This window comes from Scomber scombrus, chromosome 11 (genome assembly GCF_963691925.1).
Source record: "Scomber scombrus chromosome 11, fScoSco1.1, whole genome shotgun sequence".
Lineage (NCBI taxonomy): Eukaryota > Metazoa > Chordata > Actinopteri > Scombriformes > Scombridae > Scomber > Scomber scombrus.
In genome coordinates, this window is record NC_084980.1 from 3,983,256 (window position 1) to 4,007,381 (window position 24,126).

Genomic DNA, 24,126 nt, shown 5'->3' on the forward strand with positions numbered 1-24,126 from the left:
AAAAATAATAAAAGTAAAAATAATATGTTAATGTTCATCAACACCTGACAGTCCTGCACTGAAAAACATTCACATAGGCAGATTAGGATTTCAAAATAAGAGTGTGTCAGGCAGTCGACCTGAAGGTATTTTCACCATATAGAAGCTGATCGGTCATTTAAACAAACACAACGATATAATCATACTGATAAAAAAGCTTCTGCTCACTAAAGAAATGATCTGGGTGGATTATTATGTGACAGTTTAAAGTTATTTGCTGTTATTTTGCGTTTTCATACATACAGCTCTGTGACTGCCATCACTTGTGAAATACTGTGGTTCAGAAAGCGGCCGCCTGGTCTCGTCCTGGATAACAAACTTTAACCAGAAGTCACACAAAGAACAAACAAGATCAGAGGCTCAGGTTTGGTTTCCTAGGCGAATATCATGATTCACTTTTATTAAAAGCATCATAGCTACAATTCATCATACATGATGTCTCAAAAAAACAAAAAAAAACAAAAAAGACACACACCAAAAAGAAAAAAAACAAAAAAAAAAGGGAAAAAAAACATTTACACGGTATGTCTGTAAACTTCAAGGCTAGATAAGAATTTTGAGGTAATGCTCTTCAGCTTGCTGGCTAAAAGTAACAAAAAGTCAATTTTTTCAAGAAAAAGTAGCTAAGTAATAAAGGTACCTGATTATTTTAACTCTTTAACACCAGTGCATCAACAGGAACAGAGTGAGACAAAATTGATTGCAGTACTTATTTGTCATCATTTACAGTTTTGTTTTCTATTCATACGACACTTGTGGTTATTCATATCGTGTGTGTGTGTGTGTGTGTGTATTGGGAGAGTGATGTTGGAACATTCAAAAGCTGCCTTGGTTATTGCTGTCTCAGCATTAGAGACGAGAACGAGGGTCTCTGACAGGGAAGGTGTCTTCAGAGAGTCAGAGGTGATCTCTCGTCCCCTCCCCCGTCCCGGCCCTGTCTCTGCGTCTGCTGGGCTGGCTGTGATAGCAAATGTTAATAAGACCTGGCCACTGTGTTCGTGTTTGAATGTACTTTCAAATATTTGAACTGCTTGCTGTGCTTGATTCATCTCAGACATGTGAACTGGCCCTCTGGAATGGAAACAAATCAAGCAGCCCTCGCGCTTTTCAAGTATTTCAAAAGATTGGACTCGGCGACCAGAGTTGAACTTCATATGTAGACGTAGAAACTTGTGAATTTCCAACTCTGTTGAAAATGTGTCTCAGTCCTGTTTTGGCCAGGCCTGGTGTCAGTGTGTGTGACTAGAGCAACAGTCATAAGGAGAAGGTTACTAGGGAGCAGCGCTCGGTCTGAAACTACCGGGATGTGAAAGGAAAAATAAAAACAAAACAAACTTTCATGATTTTCATGTGGCAGCGACCGAAAAAAAAAAAAAAAATTCAACCATCTCATGTGCCCCCCCCCCTCCTTTAAAGAATAAACCTGAAACATCACATCCCTGTGTGGTCCACCGCTCCAAATCCTTTCACAGAAGACCTCAGAGCGAAGACGGCTGGTTTGGGCGGCATGGAGCGGACCAATCAGAGGGCCTGACTGGCGGCAGACCCAGCCCGCCTGCCACTCCCGCGCCTGGAAAACCAGCCCCCCCCCTCCCATTGAGAAGACAGGATTCAGAGACTGGCAGTGGAAAGACTCAAGACTGGTATTTAAACAGTGTGGGACTGGGTTAACAGTATTGGTTCAGTGTGCATGCACACACACACATACACTCATTAAAAAAGAAGAAAGAGAAAAAAAAAAATAGGGAAAACAGCTGCGAGTCCTCCAAGAAACAGTCACATGACAAAGAGGGTTTAAGGGGGTTAGTGTGTGTAGTGGTGGACATCTGAATGTGTGCGTGTGTGCGACTCATGGTATGTGTTGGGAATATGTGTGTGTGTGTGTGTGTGTTGTGGTAGTCAGTGTGTGAGACTGAGGTTTAGGCCAGTCTGGGTTTTTTTCCCTCCTCCTCAGAGTCTACCTGGTCTGATATGTGAGAACTTAAAAATAAAACTCTGCTCTGAGACAGAACAGCTCCATCAACTCCATTACCCACAATTCCTCTTTGCAGCAGCTTTGTCAGACAGACAGCTGGGTTTAGCTGTAATGCTGTTTTTTTTTGTTGTTTTGTTTGTTTTTTGAGAACCAAGCGGGCATTTCTTTTCTTGTGATGAGACGCTGCTGACAACCAAACAACTAAACAGTCCAGACGAGGAAGAGAGGAAGGAAGCAAGAAATAATAATAATAAAAAAACAAAACAAAAACTTGAGAGCTGAAAGCAGCAATAATAATAATAATAGTACTATTGGAACTTTGTAAAGTCCTATGTGAGAGAGAGAAGTGGAGATGCACCGCTCACAGAGATACAGTCTTTGAACAGGAGCCGAGCTGTGAGTGAGCGGCTGTGAGGATTTTCCCTGACTACACTATTGATCAGAGAGATTTAACTTAACACACACACACCCAGTCCTCTCTGACGCATAGTTAATATACCTGGCCAAAAAAATAAACACAAAGAGTGAGAGAAATCATCAACAACAACGTAAAGAAAAAAAAAAAACAGGATTCATAATAATTTGGATATTTGTGAAGGTGGAGGTGTGTAAACGCGGAGGAGGGAGGAGAGGTCAGAGGGGGAAGAAATGTCCAAGGCCAGTCAGTTTTGTTTTATTTCAGTCACTCTTGTCCTTCTGTGGAGATGTGTCCCCCTCCTCCTCATCCTCCTCCTCCTCCTCTCCTCCCATCCCTCCGTCCTCCAGAGCTGAATCCTCAGCGTCGCCTTTCGTCTCCTCCGCTTCTCCTTCTTTGTCCTCCGCCAAGTCACTCTCTCCTCCCAGCGCCTCCTCCTCTTCATCATCCTCCTCCTCGTCCTCCTCCTCTCCTGCTGCTGCCGCTGTAGCTTTCGGCCCCGCCTTCTCCTCGTCTCTCGGGGGGATGGCGTTCATGGCGTTGCCCCCCAGCGCTCCGGCCATGGCGCTCTGGAGCTCGGCCAGGGTGGAGGCAGTGGGGAAGCCGGGCAGGCTGAGGCCGGCCAGGCCTGGAGGTAGGAACATGGAGGGGTAGAGGAGGCCGGGGGCCATGGTGGAGAGGAGGAAGGGGTTGAATGCCAGGGAGTTGGCAGACATGCCGGCAGCAGCCAGCAGAGCGGTGGCGTCTCCGTTTATGGAGGAGGAGTCGGCGGGCGAATCGGCCGCTGCGCTCTGATGAGCTGCGCTGACGTTGTTCTGTGATCTCTCCTTCTTCTTCTTCTTCTTCTTCTTAGCCTTCTTCGCGCCGTCCTCGCTCCCCTCCGCCTCTTCGTCCTCCTCCTCTCCGAACTCGTCACCGTCCTCTCCGTCTTCTTTCTCATCTGCCTCTCTCCTCGTCTTGGTGCCGTCGTTGCTCTCTCCCTCCATCGCGCCGTTGGTGTTCCCCGATGCAGCGGCGAGGGCGGAGCTGGATGCGGCGGCTGCGGCTGCGGCCAGGTTACCGCCGAACAGCCCGCCTAGGCTGAACATATTGGGGATGGCGGCCATGTTGGGCAGGCCTCCCATGCCAGGCAGCATGAGGGGCAGCATGGAGGCCTGCTTGGGATCAGCGGGGGAGGGGAAGGCCATCAGACCAGCAGCCAACTGGAGAGACTGCAGGCTCTGGAGGGAGGACAGGTCCATCCCTCCAAACAGACTGTTCAGCAGCAGAGGGTTGATGCCTCCTGCAGACATACACACATATGCACGGTTAAAATCCAGCTCTTTAAGTCAATCCTTCATCTCACAATAACTCTATATAGACTAAATTGGCAGGTGCTGAAAAATACAAACAAGTTCATATCACAGTTATGAAGTCATATAGTGGTTTAGTACCTGCAGATGAAGCAGCAGAAGCCAGTGAAGCCTGTGCAGCCTGAGCTGCGGCTGCTGCCTGGGCTGCAGCTGCTGCCTTGGCGATCTCAGATTTGGGTCGTCGCCCCCGGCGGCGGACACCCTCCTCCCTGACTACAGGGCCTGTCAGAAGGCGGTCAAACATAGCTTCTGGGAGGAATCCCTGCAGAGCGAAGGAGTTCAGTTAAAACAACAACTTCAATTCACAAGGAAGTGTAAGCTGTGTGTGTGTGTGTGTGTGGGGGGGGGGGGGTTAATAATCACTTTCATTTGGGACATTTTATACAGGAGCAGAGAAATCAGTGAGAATTGATGTGGTCAGTCTTGGCTACTCACCGACTGTTTGACGATGTCTGTCCAATCAGGGGCGATAGAAAACTCAGGGTTCTCCAATAACCATCTGGGGAGCTCCTTCATTGGTGGAGCCATGGCCCCGCCCATCTGAAGAACAGGAAATTAAATTAGTTTCAAATGACAAATCAAACACTTGACGAGCCACTTGTCCTTACATAGCATCTCCTTCACACTACACACATGCTGCTTAGTGTGGGCTCACCTTGCGTCCGTTGCGTCTGTTCACCACAGGCACTCTCTCCTCTCCTGTGAGGGTGTTGATGTCGATCTTGTTGGGGTTTCGACAGCGATGGCGCTTCTGCTTGGGCTTAGAGAACTGAGACAGCATGTCCTCGCTCTTCTGTAGCAGAGACAAGAACAGAAAGTGTGTGAGTAACATGTTCATTACAGACATTCATGATAAAGAGAGTGAGTGGATGAAGAGATGACGTACTGGTGTAAATGCAGCCATGTCCATGGTGTATGTGGGGTGCTGCCTCAGCCACTCTCCCAGCTCTTTGTTGGAAACTGCTGCCTCCTCCTCATCCAGACTTCCGGATGCTAGAGATCTGGCACTGGGGCTCTGCTCGGGGACTGAGATGGGTCTGTGGGCACGAGCAGCGTCCCGACCCCCCTCCACACCTGAAACCTTCGTCCCTTCTGCATCATCCTGAATGTACAAGAGGGACAGAGAGAGAATGGAGGGCATTTAATTCAGATGTTCATTCACTGTACTCTGTTTGAAACACTAACTCTACAGCTTTAACATACACACACGTACCCCTCCTCCTCTCTTGTTGCCCATGAACAGCAGCTCCAGGCCCTCCACATTTTTCCTGCGGCCTCGCCTCCTTCTCATGATGGGCAGGTCAGCCTCTAGTGAGCCATTGGCTCTGTGTCCAGAGGGCGGGGTCAGCAGCTCCATCTGGGCCTTAAGGGAGGGGTTTGTCACCAGGGCGCTGGGGAAACCGCTCAACGAGGGAGAGGCCTTGTGGTGATGGTGCATACCCTGAACACAGAAAAACCAGTTAGTGAACTCCACTTTTTTTTTTGTATATAAAATTTGTTAAATATTTCCTGTTTGGATGCACAGTCTCTACTTAATAGTGTAAGTCCATGTCAGTACCTTGGTGAGGTCTATAGCCTGGCTCTGAGTGTCAACGGAAGCGTGGCTCTCTCTCAGCTGAGCCACCATCTCCATCAGATTGCGCCTCTTGGCCGCTCTCTCCGCCTCGATCTCGATCTTCCTCCTCCTCCTCCTTCTCTGTCGGGGCGCCGTCAGGCTCAGAGCATCATCCTGCAACACCCAATCAGCTGTTAGAAGTGTATCTTGGTAGTAATGATAGTAGATGGTAAAATTTCTCCAAAAAAGAATATTAAACTACTGATGGAGTAAAACTGCTTTTATATTTGAAGGTGAAAAAAAGGTATGACGTGTGTGTGTGCATCTCTGTGTGTATGTCTCTGTGTGTGTGTGTGTGTGTGCGTATGTGTGTGTGTGTGTGTGTACTCACATGAACCTGTGGGGATAGTGTTTTATCTTCACTCCCGCTGTAAGGCGTGTGGATGCCGGCCATCGTCAGCTCGGCCAAGCTCCGCCTCTGCAGTGGGCTCTCGGTCACAGTGGCTACGGCCGCCGCGGTCACTGCCGAGCCGTGCCCCGGCAACAGGTTGCTGGGGAAGTCAAAGATGTGGCGCCTGTTGACGGGCCACTTGCCCTTCAGGACGGCCTCGCAGATGTTATCCATCCTGTTGATCATCACTCGGTCCTGTGAGGGTGGAGAGAGGGCAGATGATGTTAGGACTCTGTGTTAATTACCCCACCTCTTCTTTAACCTGCAGGCTGTTATCTGTTACACACCTTAGGCCAGAATGAGAAGGCGTAGGCTCTGTCCTGTGAGGCCTGGAGAGCAGAAGTTTCCGGCAGGTCGTCGGGGCAGAACCCGTCTCTGGTTTCGTCTCGGGCTGACGTGCTGAGAGAGGCGATGCTCTCCTCGTCAAAGTTCTTCTGCTCTGACGCAGCGCTCGCTGTGCAGACAAAATGAAAAAAAAGAGAAGGAAAGTCACATTGCTGCTCATCATTTTAAAAAGGTTTCCAGATTGTTATCATCAAGGGATCTAAACTCATTTTATTGTCTCGCCCCCTGGAACTTGGACTCATTAAAAGTCTGCCGAGTCACGAGGGGAGAGACATCTATGCTGTGTAGAAGCAAAGCCAAAGTACAGTTTATCATCACTGAGATCATTTAACTTCCTCCTACCTTCAGCTTGAGAGGATTTCTCTGATTTGTCATCTTCATCCATCCTCTCCTCCTCTTCCTCCTCTGGGCTTTTCTCTGTTTCGGCCGACTTTGGAGATTTAGGAGACTCAGGGTTGGCCCTCTCCTCTCCCCCCTCCTCCTCTTCCTCTGCAGTCTTGTGTCCTGCTTGTGCTTTAGGAGAGGAGTCGGGAAGTTCTGGGGGCTCGGCCACCGTCTCCTTCTGGTCCCCATCGGTGTCGGCAGGAGCGGGACTCTTCGTCTCCTCTCCTGGGTTTTTGTCTTGGTCGTCTTCCGGCATGGAGCTTTTCTCTCCTTCTTTGCTCTGCTCCTCTTTCAGCTCTTCCTGATCCTCCTTTTCTACTTTTGGCTGTGCCGCCTCCTCCTCTTCTTTCTTGACCTCCTTGCCCGGTGAAGCGGCGGCCTCTTCTTTTCCTTCTCCGACCTCTCCCTCATCGTCCTTCTGTTCTTCAGGAGTTTCAGTCTTGGTGCATGGAATGGTGCTGGCGTCTCCTTCCTCTACCTCCATCTTTACCTCCGTCTCTTCTTTCCCTTCCTCAGTTTTCACCTCCTTCCCTTCTCCCTCCTCTTCTTTAGCCGCGTCGACGGCAATTTTGGCTGCGGCCGTCGCGCTCGCAAGCTCGGCGGGGGTGAGGATGGGTGCGGAGGCACTTTCTGCCTCTCCCACCCCGGCTTTGGTGAGCTCTCCCTGGGTTCCCATGGCGATGCCGGGCCCTGGCTGGCTGGTGAAGCGCTGGTGGGCCTCCAGGAAGGCCAATGTAGGGTCGTTTAGGATGTGGTAATCTGTCCGGCTCACTCCGTGTTTGGAGGCGCCCAGGAGGAGGTCCCTGTCGTGGCGGCCGCACTCCCACCACTCGGGGAGGTCTAAGGAGGGCTGACAGAGTTTGAGGCGCTCAGACAGCTGTGGATGAGGGAGGACCTGCTCTCTGATGCGGCGGAGCAGCTCAATGCGGTACAGCGTGCGAGAGGCGCGCTCCTCTGTGATGGGGTCGATGATCAGGGTCGGGTCTGGAAGTTCTGAGTGAGGAAACGGGGAGAAAGATAGACCTTCAGAAGAAAATCTAACACATTTTTCTGTGATTGGATTTTCAGCGGTGGTGTCATCAATCATCAAACTAATTTTCTAGAGAATGAACATCAAATGAAAGACTTCCTCTCTAACAAGGTCTTCTCCTCTCACCTGTGTCAGTCTTGACCTGCATGCGGCAGACTCGTTTACACATGGCAATGAATGAGTAGTAATATTTCTCCAAGCTCTCGTCTGTCTTCTTGTCCAATCTGGCGAAGGCTCTGAATTGTGTCCAATCAAACTTCTGACGCTGGGTGTCGAAGACGACTCCGAAGGTGGACACGACACGGTAGAAGTCGGCCTCCTCACGACGAGTCCATCTGATAGAGTGAAAAAGACAGAGTTTAAATTGTGGATTTGACTCTTTGGTACTTTTAGGTGCTGCTGCATTACATATAGTCTTACATATCATCTTTAGTGTCCAAGTGCAAACACTCAACATGTTCAGCCTACCTTTGTCTCCTCTCCTTGAAGTACATGGCTCCATCAGTCATCAGAGAGTTGGCGGTCATCACTGGAGACCCCTCTGACATGAACTGCCCACCTTTGGCAAAGTAAGCCCCTCCCTTAGTCAGGTACTGGCTTCCTTCAGCCATGAACACTCCGGCGCCATCCTGGATGTACGCCGCCCCTCCTCCTGCCTCGGTCACCATGGCAATGGAAGGCATGAAGTCCCTGCGTCGTCGCCGGCGACCGTCGGGGCGGTTGAGCGCCTCCTGGCGGAGTTGCTCTCTGCGGTTGGAGCGCTGGTAGGCCGTGATGAGGCGGCGCAGGCGGGCCGTCAGAGCCGAGGCCGCCGGCCAATAGAGACGCTCGTTGGAACCTGCGGCTCCGCCGGCGGAAGGAGCGCTCTGACCGTTCTCAGCTGATTTACCTTCAGAGGAGAGAGCATCATCTTATTCATTGTTCTATACTATTTTATTTACATACATTTAAAAAAACAAAACAACTCTATTCATATATTTGTGAAATATATTACTAGTGCATTCATTTACTAGACACCTGCACTCACAGCACTTCATTATTTATTCATCATTCATTATTTTTACTTAACCTGGCTTGTCTTAATGTTTAGCTGCCTTTATTGTTTTTTTTTATGACTCATAGTTTTATGATGGGTCGTATGTATGTATGTAGTAGTATGTTTAAATAAAACTGTATTATGAATACAGTGACAATAAGGCCGTCTTATTTTATCTTTTAGTAAAAGTTTGAGGTTTTGCCCGTCAAACATCTGCATGTGCTTGTGTGGCAAAGAGGCTGATATATTTTCAGTATAGTCATTGATGAAAAGATATAAAACAGACCCTTTTTTAAAGGTTTTTTTTTTGCCATTTTTAAACACTTGTCATTTTTGTAGATACTAAAGGACATATTGGGTTATTGTTTTGGATCATGTTTATAGACATATGCACTGTTTAATGTCCTGAAACATTTTGGAACTTGCCTCTTTTCTCCCTACAAAAAGTTGAAATACTATTAAATGACTTTAAATGAATCTGCTTTAAAAACACCTCTCACTCTCCCTCTGGTTGAATTTAAAGTTTACCTTCTGCTTCTCCCTCTGCATTCTCATCTTTGTCGTCCAGTGGAGAGTTGGTGAAGTCGTCCATTTCATCTTTGAAAGGCATCCGCAGCGGCTTGTACTCTGGATCCTCATCCTCGCTGTAGAGTGTCAGAGGGACAGGGCGAGGAATTTAGGATTTTTATTTCATGGACACACAGATTGCTACATTTCACAAACTGACCATTTTAAAAGTTGAAGACCAAGAAAAGAGGAAAGGGAGCTAGCTGAAGATGTTGAAGGAGTATCGATGCCATTTGCTTTCATCTGCTTTAAATCTGAGTCCTTTCTGTCTGTTTGTAACAAGCAGCAGACATTCTGAACACTACTTGAGCTTAAGTGTTAGTGCAGAATGATGATGAGTTAGAAAAGCACAGATGAAGAGACTGGGGGGGGGAGCTGCTTTGTGGTCAGCGATGCCTGCTCTCTTACCCCTCGACGCCATCTGTCATCATGTCGGAGCCCCTCTGCTCGGCGGCGATGGCCTTGGCGTCGGGCATGCCCACCCTCTCCAAGAAGCACAGGTTGGGGTCTGCTCGCATAGAGTTGTACTTCTCATAGCCTGGAAAGGAAGAGGAAGAGAGAGGAGGGTTGAGATGGAAATAAAAAGCTAGGAATGCTTGTCAGAAGCTGTGAAGTTAACTAGTTTTACTTTACACTAACAGATTAGTGGTAAAACCACACTGAGATCAAAGAAAAGTCCTAGAAAGAAGGGTGAAAAAAGTTGGGCTTTCTAGTTCACTCCTAGATACACACACATTCTTTTTAATACACACACACACAGCCAGAGACATGAGCACGCACACACAGCATCCATATTAAATGAAGGATAGACAAAAACAGCAGCAGAAGGGCAGACCCCAGGAGCCAGCTGCTGACAAGACAGACAGCCTGTGTGTGTGTGTGTGTGCGTGTACACTTGCCTCCGTTCTGCACGTGTGTGTGTGCTTATCCAAGTGAGCCTGCAGGTGCTCATTTGTGTCAGTGAGAGAGAGAGAGAGAGAGAGAGAGAGAGAGAGAGAGAGAGAGAGAGAGAGAGAGAGAGAGAGAGAGAGAGAGAGACAGAGAGAGACAGAGAGAGGATGAGGAAGAAAAAGTGTGTGTGTCATGGCGTCTGTGAAAGTGAGCTAGTGAGTGTGTGAGTGTGTGTGTGTGTGTGTGTGTGTTTGTCCGTTAGGGGCATTCAGGCAGAACAGATTAGAATGTGCAGATCCTACTGAGACACATCGGGAAGGAGATGAGAAGAGAGAGATGGGGGGGGGATGGAGGGAATGAAGGAGAAAATACCAGGGAGGCAGGTGAGATGGTGGAAGAGTAAGAAGAAAAAAAGAGGAGAAAAGAAGGAGTGGAGGAAGAAATGAGAAGAGTGGAGAGGACAGGACAGGGGGGAGGAAGAGGGAAGAGCAAGGAGGGCACCACCATGACAGAAACGCGCCGCCTCGTCTTCATCTTTTTCTCCGTCACATTTCAATTAGGAGAGATGTGACGCATTGTTCCTAACCGTCTCTGTCACACACACGCACGCACGAACGCACGCACACACACACAGCTCTGCGCCTGCAGCCAAACGTTAATCATCAGGCCTTTATAGGCCATCACTCTTCTGTGTGTGCATTGTTTAGTACGTCCGTGTGTGTGTGTGTGTGTGTGTGTGTGCATACAAAGCTCACTGTGTGTGTGTGTGTGTTAGTCCCCCCAAGGGCCTCCCTAGTGAATGAGGATTATGATTAACTATGGGTGAGCCCTTTTGTATTCCTGTGTGTGTATATGTGTATGTGTGAGTGAGTATGTGTGTGTATGTGTGTGAGTGAATGAGTGAGTGAGTGAGTGAGTGAGTGAGTATGTGTGTGTGTGTGTCCTAATTGAATCATAGAGGGTGGCAATGATGGAAAAATTATGACAATTATGCCAAATTAATATGAATGAGGGTCTCCATCCACAGCACACACACACACACACACAAGACCTCATTGCGCTGTCACTGGGAGACACATCCATTCAGCACCCAAAGGTGGGTCACTGGGAGATTAACACCACTCACACACATTTCCAAACAACCAGTTTAACGGTTCTAGAGAAAGATTGTTATTGTAACTTAAATTAGCTTCATTTACAACATTAACACCTGTAACACACATACACACCACACCAGTGGTGAACACCAGCCATCAATCACACCAAGCCTACCAGCTGCGTACCGCTGTCGCCATAGCAACGCCTATCAACTGGTGGCAGCAAAAGCGGGTGGGATGTGTGTGTGTGTGTGTTTGTGTGATGCTCACTAGGTTGGAAGGCGCTGGAGTGTGTCTGAAGGTGCTGACATTATCACTGTGTGTGTGTGTGTGTGTGTGTGTGTGTGTGTGTGTGTGTGTGCGCGCATGCGCATTTTGTATTCCGTGTATGTGTGTGTTCTAGCTGCCATGTTGGAAGTTATATGTATGTGTATGTGTGTGTGTGTGTGTGTGTATGTGTGTTACCTACCGTGTTTGAAGACTCCGACGAGCAGGGATTTGTCAGCCTCGCTGTCCCACCAGTCGGCCGGGACCTCTGCATGGAACGGCTGGGGGATCCAGATATCCAGCTCGCTGTGGGAGAAGACCAGAACCACATGACATCACTGATCATCAAACTCAAATGTGTGTGTGGATTCAAATTGTTTTCAGTGAGGCATCAGTCTTACATTTCATATCAGAATGGGGAAGAAGAAGAAAGAAAAAAAGAGAAGGGAGGAAATCAGATTGTGAGCCATTTGTGTAATAACCAGACTGTGAAAGCTGTCAGCTGCCAACCACAGATAAAAACTAACAGTCTAAATATTAACATGCAAGCAAACAGCTCGGTTCACTCTGGTCAAATCTGAGTGAAAGTCTTCAGTGAAGTTGAGCAGCTATCCAGAAACTGTGTCCAAATGTTGTGAACACACTTAAATATTCCCTCTTGTGTTTTTAACAGAGCGAAGTTACACAGAGCACAGGACAAAGGACTGATGAGCTGAACAGGAAGTACTGGGTGCCACCATATAAATGACAAAGCCTCTTTGTTTTCTACAGTTTACAGCCAGAAAGTCTCTGAACAGTCACTGCTAGTGCTCAGCTAAAAGAGTCTAACCAGCACACACTGCCAACTGATTGTTTCCTTTCATTTTAAGTAAAAACAATGACTCAACACCTCCGATCATAAATCGACGTTGACGGCAGCGTGAATCTGGCAGGAATCGAAACCGATAAACTGAATCAATTAGCAGAATTGGAGTTAGAATTGATCAGTATAAATAATATCCAACCTTATGTGACACAGTAAGCCAGTGTAATACATTCATTTTGAGAATAACAAACAATCAGTGAGGAGTGTGGCAGCACGTGGCAGAAAGAGGGCGCTGTTCCTCCAGAGCTAATGACTTCATTAGAATGCCAACACCCATTTTTATAATACTTTTAATACATTTTTTTCATACCATATCCAACACAGGCTGAGCTACACATATGATATGATATTAATATTTTCTCCACATGATCAGAGGTTACACATGGCTATAGTGTTGCTGGTTTTCACTCGAGGAAATTATAAACCATTTATTTAAAGGTGCAGTGTGTATAATTTAATGGTATCCGTTAACTTAGAGTGAGCCTTTTAAATCTACATAGGCAGTGAAACGTTGTCCAAGAAGCCTGTCATGTTGGACTGCCATGTTTCTACAGTAGCCCAGAATGCACAAACTAAACCCTGGCTGTCAGAGTGTCATTTTGTACGAATTTCATGGTCACTGCAGGTTCTTCTACACTCTTGGAAGGGGAGGTGTATCGAGACTAAATCCTACACACTGATCCTTTAGGTTTAGAATTCTAATATTACAGTGCTTCTCATTTTTGCCTCTCCTAACTTTCAACCTTTTTAAACTTTGTGAGTGTTATCATCCATTAAGTAATGACATTGTCATAATAATAAAAAAAACAAAAACAACAAACAGTAAAAATAAATACCTATTAAGAGCTAATTTTGTCCCCCGGCCCTGAAACTGAAAATCACTGAAATGAACAGTGACTCTGGGATGGGATGCAATGACACTGACTGTAACTTTGGCAACAATATATTGATGTGATGCTGAATCATAGCACCAAAACTTGGACCTTTTTTTTTTTTTAATAAAAAGAGTCCAACCAAAACTGAATATCTGCTCAAGAACAGGATTTTTAATGCATGTCAATAAATAACTGAGAATAGTTTTAAAATGTAATCTGCCTGCTGGATAGATTTGGTGTGGCACCAAAAAAAAAAAAAAGGGAAAAAAATCAAATAAAGCGGTCCATTATGGAAAGGAGGTGGTAGAAAATTGTGTTTTCCAGCTAGTTGTGGAGAGAAAAGGGTAACAATACACAATGGAAGCTGAAAGACAGAGGGTGACAGGAGGAGAGAAGAAACCAGGGAAACAGTCCCTTATCTCTGCAAACAGCAGCATGGCACACTGGCATGCTAAATCCCCCTGGCATATGTTGGCACGATGGCACCCCGTATGCTCACGTCTGGCACGCACAGACACATACACACACACACACACGGGTCTGTCACAGTAGCCATGGAGTGGAGGGGGGAGGAAAGAGAAGAGAAGAGAAAGGGAGGCAGTGGGAGAGATCAGCATGAAGTGCACGTGCTCTACATTATAAATGCGTTCACATCTGGGTGAAAGGGTGACTAGAAGGGGGGGGTGGTGGGGAGATGGTGACAGACTCAAGTGCACTGCAGAGAGAAGAAAGAGAGAGGAGAGATGGACAGATGGTGAAAAAAGTGGAGAGCGACTGAGGAAAAAGATGGAGGATGCAGGGAAGAAGTTGTCAGGGATGAGATGAGGGCGACAGTCAAGGTGAGAAAGAATCGCCACATCCTGACAAATGATTACCGATGAATTTTATATTGAAAAAAAACTTCAAAATGGGTCAAAGCGGAGATAAAAAGCTCATTTTTCCCCTGATCATTTAACGAGGGCTGCGTGTTGTATCTGTCAGAATAGGGAGAAACTCTGCCAAAGAGGCCAGTAGAACAGACGAAAATACACCAAAGTAATAATTCATGACACATTCGTATAAATATCCACTTCTCAGCTCACTTTTATGATGCATCGGATACATGACAGCCTTTCCGCTAAGTGTTATAAACACCTAGGATGTCTTATTGTAAGAAAAACAGCAGGCTGCACAGGATGGATGGATGCTGTGTTTGCTTCAGGTTGCCCTCATGGACTCAATCCAACATAGCTACAGTAAATGTTGGGATGAGGAATGCTTTCCGGTTGTGCGGATGTATTTTTAGAGCGGTTATTTCAACAATAAAACAGATCTGCAACCGGGGATGAGTAACGTCCTGTTCTGCAGACATTAAATGAGACAACACCAGAGCAGTGTGTGGAAACAGAAAGGTGTGGAAGTGAATGGCTCACTGGTTGAATAGAGGGGAAACTGGATGAAAAAAAGAAGAGAAAGAGAGCAGTGTGGAGGATCTACTGACCTGGAGTCGGAGGTTCCTTCCAGGATGCGCTCAGCCTGGTCGCCGATGACTTCCTGTCTCAGATAGTACAGCATTCTCACCCTTAGCAACACCCTGATAAACAGAGACAAAAGGTTAGTTAGTTCAGTTTTCAATCAACCAATTACGACGTAGAACAGAAGTAAATAGTGCCTGATCGATACTGGAGTTTTGGGTTCGATGCCGATACTGATATTAGGGAGGAAAAACATTCCAACATAGATATATGGGCTGATAATCTTATATATAAAAAATAAGTACATAAACACACGTTTATTGTAACGGTCCCTCAAATTTGTTCACCAAACACTTTTGACAAAGATATGTAATGGAGGAATGATGTTTTACAGTTTAACTCTTTATCTGGTGAATAACTATTAGGTAACTTCTGTAAACATCCCAAATAGCCCCATGCCTCTCTGTGAGCTTGTAGAACCATGTGGAGACTTTTTGGAAAATGTTTAACCCTAGACCGGTGAGGAACCATATATGGTAACTTCATTGATCTTAATTTGCAACGTAAAAATGAAACATTTTGAAAAAAAGTCATAAAAGCAAAAAAAGTCAGTCTCTCTAAGGTTGAAAATTTGAATTTCCTAGTATTTCAATGACTGCTCTATAAAGAGTTAAGAATAAATGATTGCATCATTGCTCTGAAACAGTAAACCACACTTGGAATTTAATATGTCTATGTTAAACTGGAATTAAGAAAAAGGATCAAACATACATAAAATACAGCCTATATATCTTTAAACTAAATAAACCGGCATATATCACACAGCATAGACTCCTATACTGATTTATCTGTGATGGGCCAATATCGGCCGATAATATCAGTTGGCTGATATATCGGTCAGGCTCTACAAATTAAAAGAGTAGCAGCAAAAGCTCAGTTTAGAAGTTGAAACCAGAGAATATTTGGTACTTTTTCTTGAGAAATAAACCATTAAATTGATGATTTAAATTGATCAGTTCCTCTACAGTAATTCTGATGCAATTCATTTGTAAAACATCTCCTTTTAAAGTTGCTACATTCCCTCATGTTGTCTTGACTTTTTTCCTCCTTGAATTAAGTCTCATAAGGCCGTGTGACATCAGAGGTTTCATGACCCTGCTAATAGTCTTCACACTGCACTGATTTTACTGGAGGACAGCTGTAAAAAGTCCAGCTCGGCTGCAGTGTGCTGGTGTGAACGGGAGGGAATTTTTTAAAATCCAAAACCGCTCAGATGGAAAATGTCCTGAGGTTTTCTTCTGTTGTAATACTGGTTAAAAAAAAAGAAGCTATAATTCATTCTCGTGTTTCGGCGTTATCTGCTGCTAATAGCTCGCTGTCAAATAGACGGCCGGTTTCTCTGAGTCCACGTTACAGATGTTCCCGTTGAGAGCGCTTCTTTCTCTCAGAATGAATCACTTGAGTCGGGGGGGGAGGGGGCGGGGGGGATTGAGGAGGAGAGTCAGATTTGATCTCCTGACACAGGGATCGCTGCTATCTGGGAGACCTGCCTAACTGTAAACATTTGTAACTGGGATTTAAGGCCAATAATTATGCCTGCATGAGGAGCGGGAGGCAGAAGAGAGGTGGGGGGTTGGGGAGGAGGAGGAGATGAGTGGGAGGAGCAGGGAGAGAAGAATTGAAAAGGACAGAGGGGCTGTGCTCCAAGGGAGGGAACGCAAAGTTTGGAGAGGCAGCGAAGAGAGAGAGGAGGAGGAAAGGGGGGGAAGGGTATAAAGGCAGTCATTTGCAACTCGTTCTGCAGTGTGTGTGTGTGTGTGTGTGTGTTTGTGCATCAATGGCATCACAAGTTGCAGTGTGTGTGTGTGTGTGTGTGTGTTTGTTGGCAGGCTGTGTGTGCTCATCCATCAATGTGCCAGGCCTGATTAGCCACACAACGCTGTGCTCCAGCCTAGCAGATGGCACCACATAATCACCCCCAAGTGTGTGTGTGTGTGTTTGTGTGTGTGTCTTTCACCCACTTCCAACAGGTCTGCCTGCCTAGCACCTGGCCTGGCACCCAGCCACCAACACAAACACACACACACAAACTTAGACCTCAAGAAGAAAGAAGGGGGGAAAAAAAATCTTGGAATTGAATCTGGAGGGCAAGGAAGCATATCTCCCTGACAACAGGAGAGAGAGCTGACCAAAGAGTAAAGAGAGTGTGTGTGTGTGTGTGTGTGTGTGTGTGTGTGTGTGTGTGTGTGTGTGTGTGTGTGTGTGAGTGTTTGTGTGTGTGAGTGTGTGTGTAAAGGAAGACAGACTGCTGGGCCTGTTAAAGTTGTGCTCAGTGGTGATGGTTCTAAATCTCCAGGCCTGTCCAGCACTGGTTTGACATCCTCTGACATAAACTCCACATCACATTCTTGTCCTCTTGTGTGTGTGTGGGTGTGTGTTTTTGGCTGGAGAAAAAACAAAAACCCATTAAAAAAAACCCTCCAAAACGTACTTATTGCAGTGATGTTTCAAGTGTCTCTTGTAGCTGTCCTCTTGCAGTAAGTGGTCAGGATTGCAGCTGGCCAGCCAATCGGCTCTCGGAGTTTGTGGAGGCGGGACAGAGGGCTTCCCCTTCTTGCCCTTTCTGCCTCGAGGTACTGGTGTAGAGAGACCTGATGAGGAAGAGAGAGAGCGAGAGAGAGAGAGGGGTGAGGTTATGGTCAGGTGTCTCTACAAAAAGCAAAGGTTCATCCTCTGGGGAGCACGAGTGTCTCTACAAGATTTCATTGTAATACATCCAATAGTTGAGATATTTCAGTGTGGACCAAAGTGGTGGATTGACATTGCTGTCCCTAGAGCCATGCTGCTATCATGACTAAAGATGTGGAATCTAATACGTTTTAGGGTTCGGTCATTCAGATACAGCAGCTTTTTTCGCCACAAATCAATTTGCACTGCCATCTTTTTCCACCTTCTAAACTGAGGACAGTCATATTTTTCAGATTTCTTCCTAAATCAGACATGCAGCCACATTGGAGTTCATTCACAGTATTGTAGTTTCTTATTGAGTTATATATGTCTGTGTTTACCAGAGTGATTGGTCAACGTCTTGGTCGTCCCGTCTGCGGTCGGGGTGATCAGGTCCCAGATGAAGCTTTTGATGTTCTCGTCGCCGCGGTAATGCAGCAGGCAGTAGGCCAGGAGGGCCCGGCAGATGGTTTCCACGTCGGCCTCCTTCAGGGGGCGCTTGAAGCGACCGTGAGCCAGGATCTCGCTCCACCTACCCCACCTATAGACAAGAAAGGAAGTCAAGTTTACGGAGAGGTCGGCTTAAACTGATCAATAAAACTGATAAATATAAGCTCAAAATGTTCTACAAAACAAACCTGGTTAAAGCCTCTACGATTAGATAAATATTGGCTGGGATCATTCCTTTGTGTGTAAAACAAAATCAGGCTCGACATATCCCTCCTGTTGTTCTCTGGTCAATTTTGAATAGGCAATAACTCAAAAATGAGGTATAGTTTCATTTAAATGAGGCCCATTGAGCATCATTTCCAAATAATATGTGTAAAACCTGTGGTGAGAAGTTGGAATGAAGTTGGCTAAAAAGGTCTAACACAGAATTGGATGGTAATTTATACCTTATGCTTTATAAACAGTCCAACCAAGTTGCAACAGGAGGGTTAAACATTGCTTTCCTGACTTTGTAAAACAAAATGTAACAAATAAATACATAAATATAAATGTATTGAATTGTTATTAACTAAAATAATGCTATACCAGATCAGTTCATTGTTACGGATAGCTGATAAAGCTATTAGAGTGATTACTGGACTGATTTTCTTCACTAAAATGTGATGTTGAATTGAAGCTTTGCCACTAAACTGACCTCTGTGAAAGTTAATAATTTTACTAAATCATTCAGACAGTTTGTAATTCTGTGCTACTTTCATGCTTAACGTGACCCTGATCTTTCATGAATGTATACACAAGTCCACATCATGCCGTCTTGCAGCCCAGACATCACACACACCCATTTACACACACAGAGTGCCGGGGCCCCTATTATACATTTCACCAGTCTGTTGACTTTAACCGTTACTGGCACCCCGGCTAGTGCCATCCAGTCATCATTCTGTGTGTTTGTGTTCATGGATCACGGCCCGACCCCCCCACCCACCCACCCACCCACTCACACACACACACCAAGAGAGTGAGTGACCCTAAAGGCTGATGGAGTGGACGGTTCCCCTTCAGACTTGTCTCATTCTCAACCAAAAAAAAAAAATTCCTCTGCTGCTGCTTCCCAATATTCACTGAACCATGTGAAGCAGCCTTACTCTGAATGATTTTAGAAAGGGTAAAATGGTGGACGAGAGAGAGAGAGAGAGAGAGAGAGAGTGAGTGAGTGAGTGAGTGAGTGAGATGGATGATGGGAAAAGACAACAGAGCGCTGAGCGGAGAGGACGGGCCCAGTCAGACAGTGTGTTTTTGTGTCCTACAGCCTCGGGCCACGAGACTAGACTGTAACAATAACAACGCTGACATCTCACTAGCACCACTGTTCTTTCTTACGCACACACACATGCACGGACGCACACACACACACAGTCACGCCAAGTCAGCCGTGAAAAAGGACGGGGCTCGCCCGATAATCACTATCTGTGGTAAGTGTGTCAATTTGCCTGCGTGCGTGCTGTATTACTGGAGTCTATGTGTGAATTTAAAGGCTGGTATTGTGTTCAAGTAAGAGCTCTGAGTTACTTTTGTTAATGCTTTGGATTATAAAAACTCATCCTTTACAATTTTCTGTCAATTCTAGACGATTGAATTTACATCAGTGTCTCATTTATAGGAATTTACTGAAGAGGAATTGGATGTAGCTAAACTTCTTATTCATCATATGCCTAGAAGTGACTTTTATTTTGAAATATGTTTATGTATGCGTGCGTGCGTGCGTGTGTGTGTGTGTGTGTGTGTGTGTGTGTTTGTGGCTGAGCATTATTCCAGTTTATGTGGGCAAAAAACCAAACCTATTCCTGTGCATATAAATTCATCTTGGGAGTATGTGTGTGTGTGTGTGTGTGTTTATAGGTGTTTACAGGCAGCTCTGATTAGTGTGCGTTTGTGTGTGCTGATGGCCTTGAGTGCAAAGATTTCTGTCTACTAAATCACTCCGTATGCAGGCCCTGCATCCATTAACTGGTGTGCTTTTACACACAAACGCACACATTAGAGTGAGGAACTCCGCCCACCTGCGTGACTCCGCATCCCAGACCTTAAAATTAGGATTTCTTCTCCTTTCCTACTCGATGGTCCACTTTAGTGACGTTTCGTTGCACCGCAGTGCTTTTATTTTGTAGTTGTACGACAATTAATATCCATTCCCTGGTGAGGCTCTTTCCTTTAGTTTAAAATGCATTCATATAGCCAATCTCATGCCTTAATTCTAGTGATTTTTTATATAAATCAGTAGTGGATCCATATATATACACACCCGTAGACCAGCAGGTTCTTCTCCACTCTGAAGCACTCAGATCTGGGGTACCCCTGGGCTTTGTCTTGGGGTCTCCGAGGTTTAGTTGAGGGTTTGCTCGGTTCGTCCTCGTCGCTCTCCAGCTCAGAGAACTCCATCATTTCGTCTTCTTTGACGCTGCTGTAGTGCCGCGTCTGCTTCCTCACTCTCGGTGTGTCGATCACGAGCGTGTTCTAGAAACAAATTCAAAGTCTGCGTTAATTCGGCGTACTTTTACAGCCTATATATTATAATTTTTTCCTGGCTAGGAAGCTGGTATTAATTATAGATAGCCTGAAATCCACCAATAATATGCAAAGCACCTTCTGCTTTATTCCTGTGCAGAGGCCTATGTAAATTTCTGGAATATTCTGCCTTTGACTGGTGTGAACCCTGTGAATACAGTACATGACATCTTCTGTACTGAATATGATTAATTGGGTATTTGGCCCCCTTGTTTCATTCCTGATGCTGGGAAAATTGCTGCCCAGCTCAAACATAAACTGGCATTAATTATGTTGTCTAATGAATTACATTTTTGTTCAATTAATTTGATTTTTCTCACCCCCTCCACTCCTACAATACCCATTAATATGCGCAAACAGGGCAGTAGTTAGTTCCACAATTATCACAGATGCAGTCATTTCCATTTTAACATCACACAATAAGAAATCCCGGGGGGGGGAGAGAGCAGCCCAAGTGGAGCGTATTCAGAGGCTCATAGAGCTGGATTAAGTGTTCCGGTGGAGGGCCCTCAAAAAGAGAGGCGGCGAGGGAGCGCAGAGAAGAACAAATCAGGAGGGACAAATACGCAAATAATGGGGAAAAAAAGTGGAGAAATATAGAGAGGGAAAGGAGAGCAGGAATATAAAGCTGCCTGTTAGCAAATAGCTCAATGTGTGTGTGTAAGAATGTGCACAATACCAATAACTGAGTGTCTCTCTCTCTCTCTCTCTCTCTGTGTGTGTGTGTATGTGTGTGTGTGTGTGTGTGTGAGCGCTAGCCTAAGTGATATCTCTGTACCCTCCAGGCATCTGCGCTCTGTTAAGTGGAGCTAAGCAGCTTACTCTCTCTCGCTCAAACACACACACAAGAGCAGGGAAACATGGGTAATTAAGGAAGAGAGGAGATTCCCAACTGTCAATATTAATCTCTCTCTCTCTCACTGCTTCCCTCCTGTTCTGTCTCTATCTCTCCCTCTCTCAATCTGTCTCACTTTCCTCGTCCTAGCTTGTGGTGATACCAGCGAGTAATTACTACTGCTAGTCCCCCTGTTCCATAAGGTGTGTGTGAGTATTTGGATGCACAGGGTTGATTGTTCTCTCTCTCTGTGGCTTTACAGTTACTCAAGTGTGTCATTAGATGCACTTTGCAATGCATGTGCTCGTATATACGTGTGTGTGTGTGTGTGTGTGTGTGTGTGTGTGTGTGCGCTTACCCGTCCGTTGATGGCGTCCAGGTCCAGCTCAGCCTTCTTGGCCCATTTCTGCCAGAAGTCTGGATCCTCCAGAGAAATGTCTGTTCGGTTACCCGTTGCAACAAAACTGGCCTGCAGGAGAGGAGCGCATGTTGGTCAATGCTGAATAATCACTTTTTTTCCCACTACAGACACTCACACGCGTCGCACACTTTTTAATATTTTGCCATGTGAAGTTCTTACCTTAGCGAAAGTGGAGCCCTTGCCCTCAGACTCTATGGTTATGGTGTGGGTTCGTCTCTGGAGGATCTGGTCGATGTCTTCCTCGCAGAATTTGGAACCTTCGTCTTCCTCTTCCATTAGAGCTCCGTACGCTCCCTTCCTCAGCAGGTCTTCAATCTCCTTCTTGGACAACTGCTGTACCTGCTGAATAACAGACCGAAAACATTAACATCTGTGTGAAAGTATTAGATTTTTGAAGCTCGAAGGAAATTTGGGAGCCTCTTTGAGTGGTCTATTAAAAGGGCAGAGGTATATACCTATACAATATGGCTTTGAAAACACTGAGTAGGTGAGTGTGCAGGCCTTATAACACAAGGTATTTATGTAGATATTGGGTGTGTGTGTAGTGTCTCACCCCGCTGTTGGCGTTCTCTCTCCCGCTCATGCTCTGGAGCACGGCCTTGTCGAGCCCCAGCTTCAGGCTGGCCTTGTCGAACATTTCCCTCTCGTAGCTGTTCCTGGTGATCAAGCGGTAGATTTTGACCGCCTTGGACTGGCCGATACGGTGACACCTGGCCTGGGCCTGGTGGAGGACGGATTCACAAATTCAGAAACATGACTCTAAACAGCTGGTTTCATTCGCTCTGACTTCTCAGTTGGGTTAGCAGGAGTATATTCTACTGTACATGTGCGGTTAGAGCTGAGGACTAATGATTCGGTCCGCTGAAGCAGAGCTAAATGCGGCAGAGCAGAGCCGGCGCAGGTCAAACGTGCTGCTGGGTTTGCGTACCTGCAGGTCGTTCTGAGGGTTCCAGTCCGAGTCAAAGATGATGCAGGTATCTGCTGCGGTCAGGTTGATGCCCAGTCCTCCGGCTCTCGTACACAGCAGGAAGACAAAGCGGTCGGAGTCTGGTCTGGAGAAACGGTCGATGGCCGCCTGCCGCAGGTTACCACGAACTCTGCCGTCTATACGCTCGTACGGATAACTGCACGGAGAGGGGAAAGACCTCAATTATTATTATTACAGTGATTATCAAGTTACCACTAATTCCAGAAAAGTTGACACTAGAGATACATCACAAGCCATACTAAACATTGTAATCAAGGCTGATCCGGGTATGTTTTAATGGATGCATCTTGACTTACTTTTACTGTGTATACTGACTATAACTGGTTAAAAAATGTATTTCTGTATGAATAATGTGTCATTTTCAGGTTGTATCTTGTGTCTTTTAGGTAAATACAAGTATCAGATCGGACGGTTTCAGAGCCAAAAACAACAACTTACACTGTAGTGATCATTACTATCATATTAAACTTTACACCTATTAAAAGGAAAATGCTCATTCCTCACCGTCTCTGAATGAGGTAATCCTCCAGGATATCTAGACAGCGCACCATCTGACTGAACACCAACACTCTGTGGCCGCCGGCCTTCAGTTTGGGCAGCAGCTTGTCGATGAGCACCAGTTTGCCGGCGGCCTGGATCATGGCCTGGAGAGCCATTTCCGGAATGTCAACCCTGCCACCGTGGGAGTCCCTGTACTCCTCGATGATCTTCTCTTCCGCTCCTGCATGAGAGAAACACGTTGAATTAATAATGATCTGGTTGTGCTGAGATGGTCGGTCATGCTTTTTCTAGAAGAGCTTGTGTGTGTATGTGTATATATACCGTTAATGAGGTAGGGGTGGTTGCAGCATTTCCTCAGCTCCATCATGGTGTTAAGGAGGTTGGGGACTGCGGATCCTCCGCCGCCGCTGCTACCGCCTCCTCCTCCTCCTGGACCTCCTTTAGACAGGAAGCTGAAGTTCTTTTCCAGGATGGCGCGGTAGTATTTCTTCTGGATGTTGGTCAGCTCAACCTGACAATAACAACAACAGTTGATCAAATTCACTTTGCCTCCATTACCAACACTTTAAAACAATGTAGCAGGGGATGAACTAATCCTGACACACACTATAGATGTGGATTAAGTGAGGTTTGATGTTGAGGAGATTTATATTAACCTGGCACAGGGACAGGGTTAATTTGTCTGACTTAAGACCCTTTAAGACATGCCAAGAAACTGCAGACCCCTACCTTAAACTATTATAGACTTTCTATCACCTAGTAATTATTATTAATTACTTCTAGGACGATGTGATACTGGTAAAGCATAATGTAACCTGACTGATACTAGATGTAGACTGATTATCCCTCAGTTATGATGACACTTCAGCTCTACCTCGATGATGGTCTCCTCCTTAGGCGCCAGGTTCTTCTCCACATCCTCCTTCAGTCTTCTCAACATCATGGGCTTCAGAATGGCCTGCAGCTTTTGAACCTAACACACACACACACACACAAACATGATGATTTAGTGGAACTGAGAGCTCAAAATGTAGAATTTTA

The 24,126-nt window shown here is 46.0% G+C and overlaps 1 protein-coding gene across 1 annotated transcript in view; it reads right to left on the minus strand.

The window, feature by feature from the left end:
• Positions 1-414: 414 nt before the first annotated feature.
• chd7 (chromodomain helicase DNA binding protein 7) overlaps positions 415-24,126 on the minus strand; it is a 73,519-nt gene continuing 49,807 nt past the window's right edge. The window contains exons 16-41 of the mRNA XM_062428440.1: positions 23,960-24,058; positions 23,407-23,596; positions 23,089-23,305; positions 22,525-22,720; positions 22,150-22,317; positions 21,756-21,938; positions 21,534-21,644; positions 20,078-20,289; positions 17,667-17,866; positions 17,090-17,249; positions 14,625-14,717; positions 11,607-11,710; positions 9,558-9,687; positions 9,111-9,226; positions 8,015-8,435; positions 7,673-7,881; positions 6,475-7,509; positions 6,075-6,241; positions 5,728-5,982; positions 5,340-5,510; positions 4,995-5,222; positions 4,668-4,883; positions 4,437-4,574; positions 4,217-4,321; positions 3,863-4,043; positions 415-3,711 (exon numbers count right to left, since the gene is read on the minus strand). Coding sequence (XP_062284424.1) covers positions 2,693-3,711; positions 3,863-4,043; positions 4,217-4,321; positions 4,437-4,574; positions 4,668-4,883; positions 4,995-5,222; positions 5,340-5,510; positions 5,728-5,982; positions 6,075-6,241; positions 6,475-7,509; positions 7,673-7,881; positions 8,015-8,435; positions 9,111-9,226; positions 9,558-9,687; positions 11,607-11,710; positions 14,625-14,717; positions 17,090-17,249; positions 17,667-17,866; positions 20,078-20,289; positions 21,534-21,644; positions 21,756-21,938; positions 22,150-22,317; positions 22,525-22,720; positions 23,089-23,305; positions 23,407-23,596; positions 23,960-24,058 — 6,324 coding nt within the window. The 3' untranslated portion in view covers positions 415-2,692. The remainder of the gene's footprint in view (positions 3,712-3,862; positions 4,044-4,216; positions 4,322-4,436; positions 4,575-4,667; positions 4,884-4,994; positions 5,223-5,339; positions 5,511-5,727; positions 5,983-6,074; positions 6,242-6,474; positions 7,510-7,672; positions 7,882-8,014; positions 8,436-9,110; positions 9,227-9,557; positions 9,688-11,606; positions 11,711-14,624; positions 14,718-17,089; positions 17,250-17,666; positions 17,867-20,077; positions 20,290-21,533; positions 21,645-21,755; positions 21,939-22,149; positions 22,318-22,524; positions 22,721-23,088; positions 23,306-23,406; positions 23,597-23,959; positions 24,059-24,126) is intronic.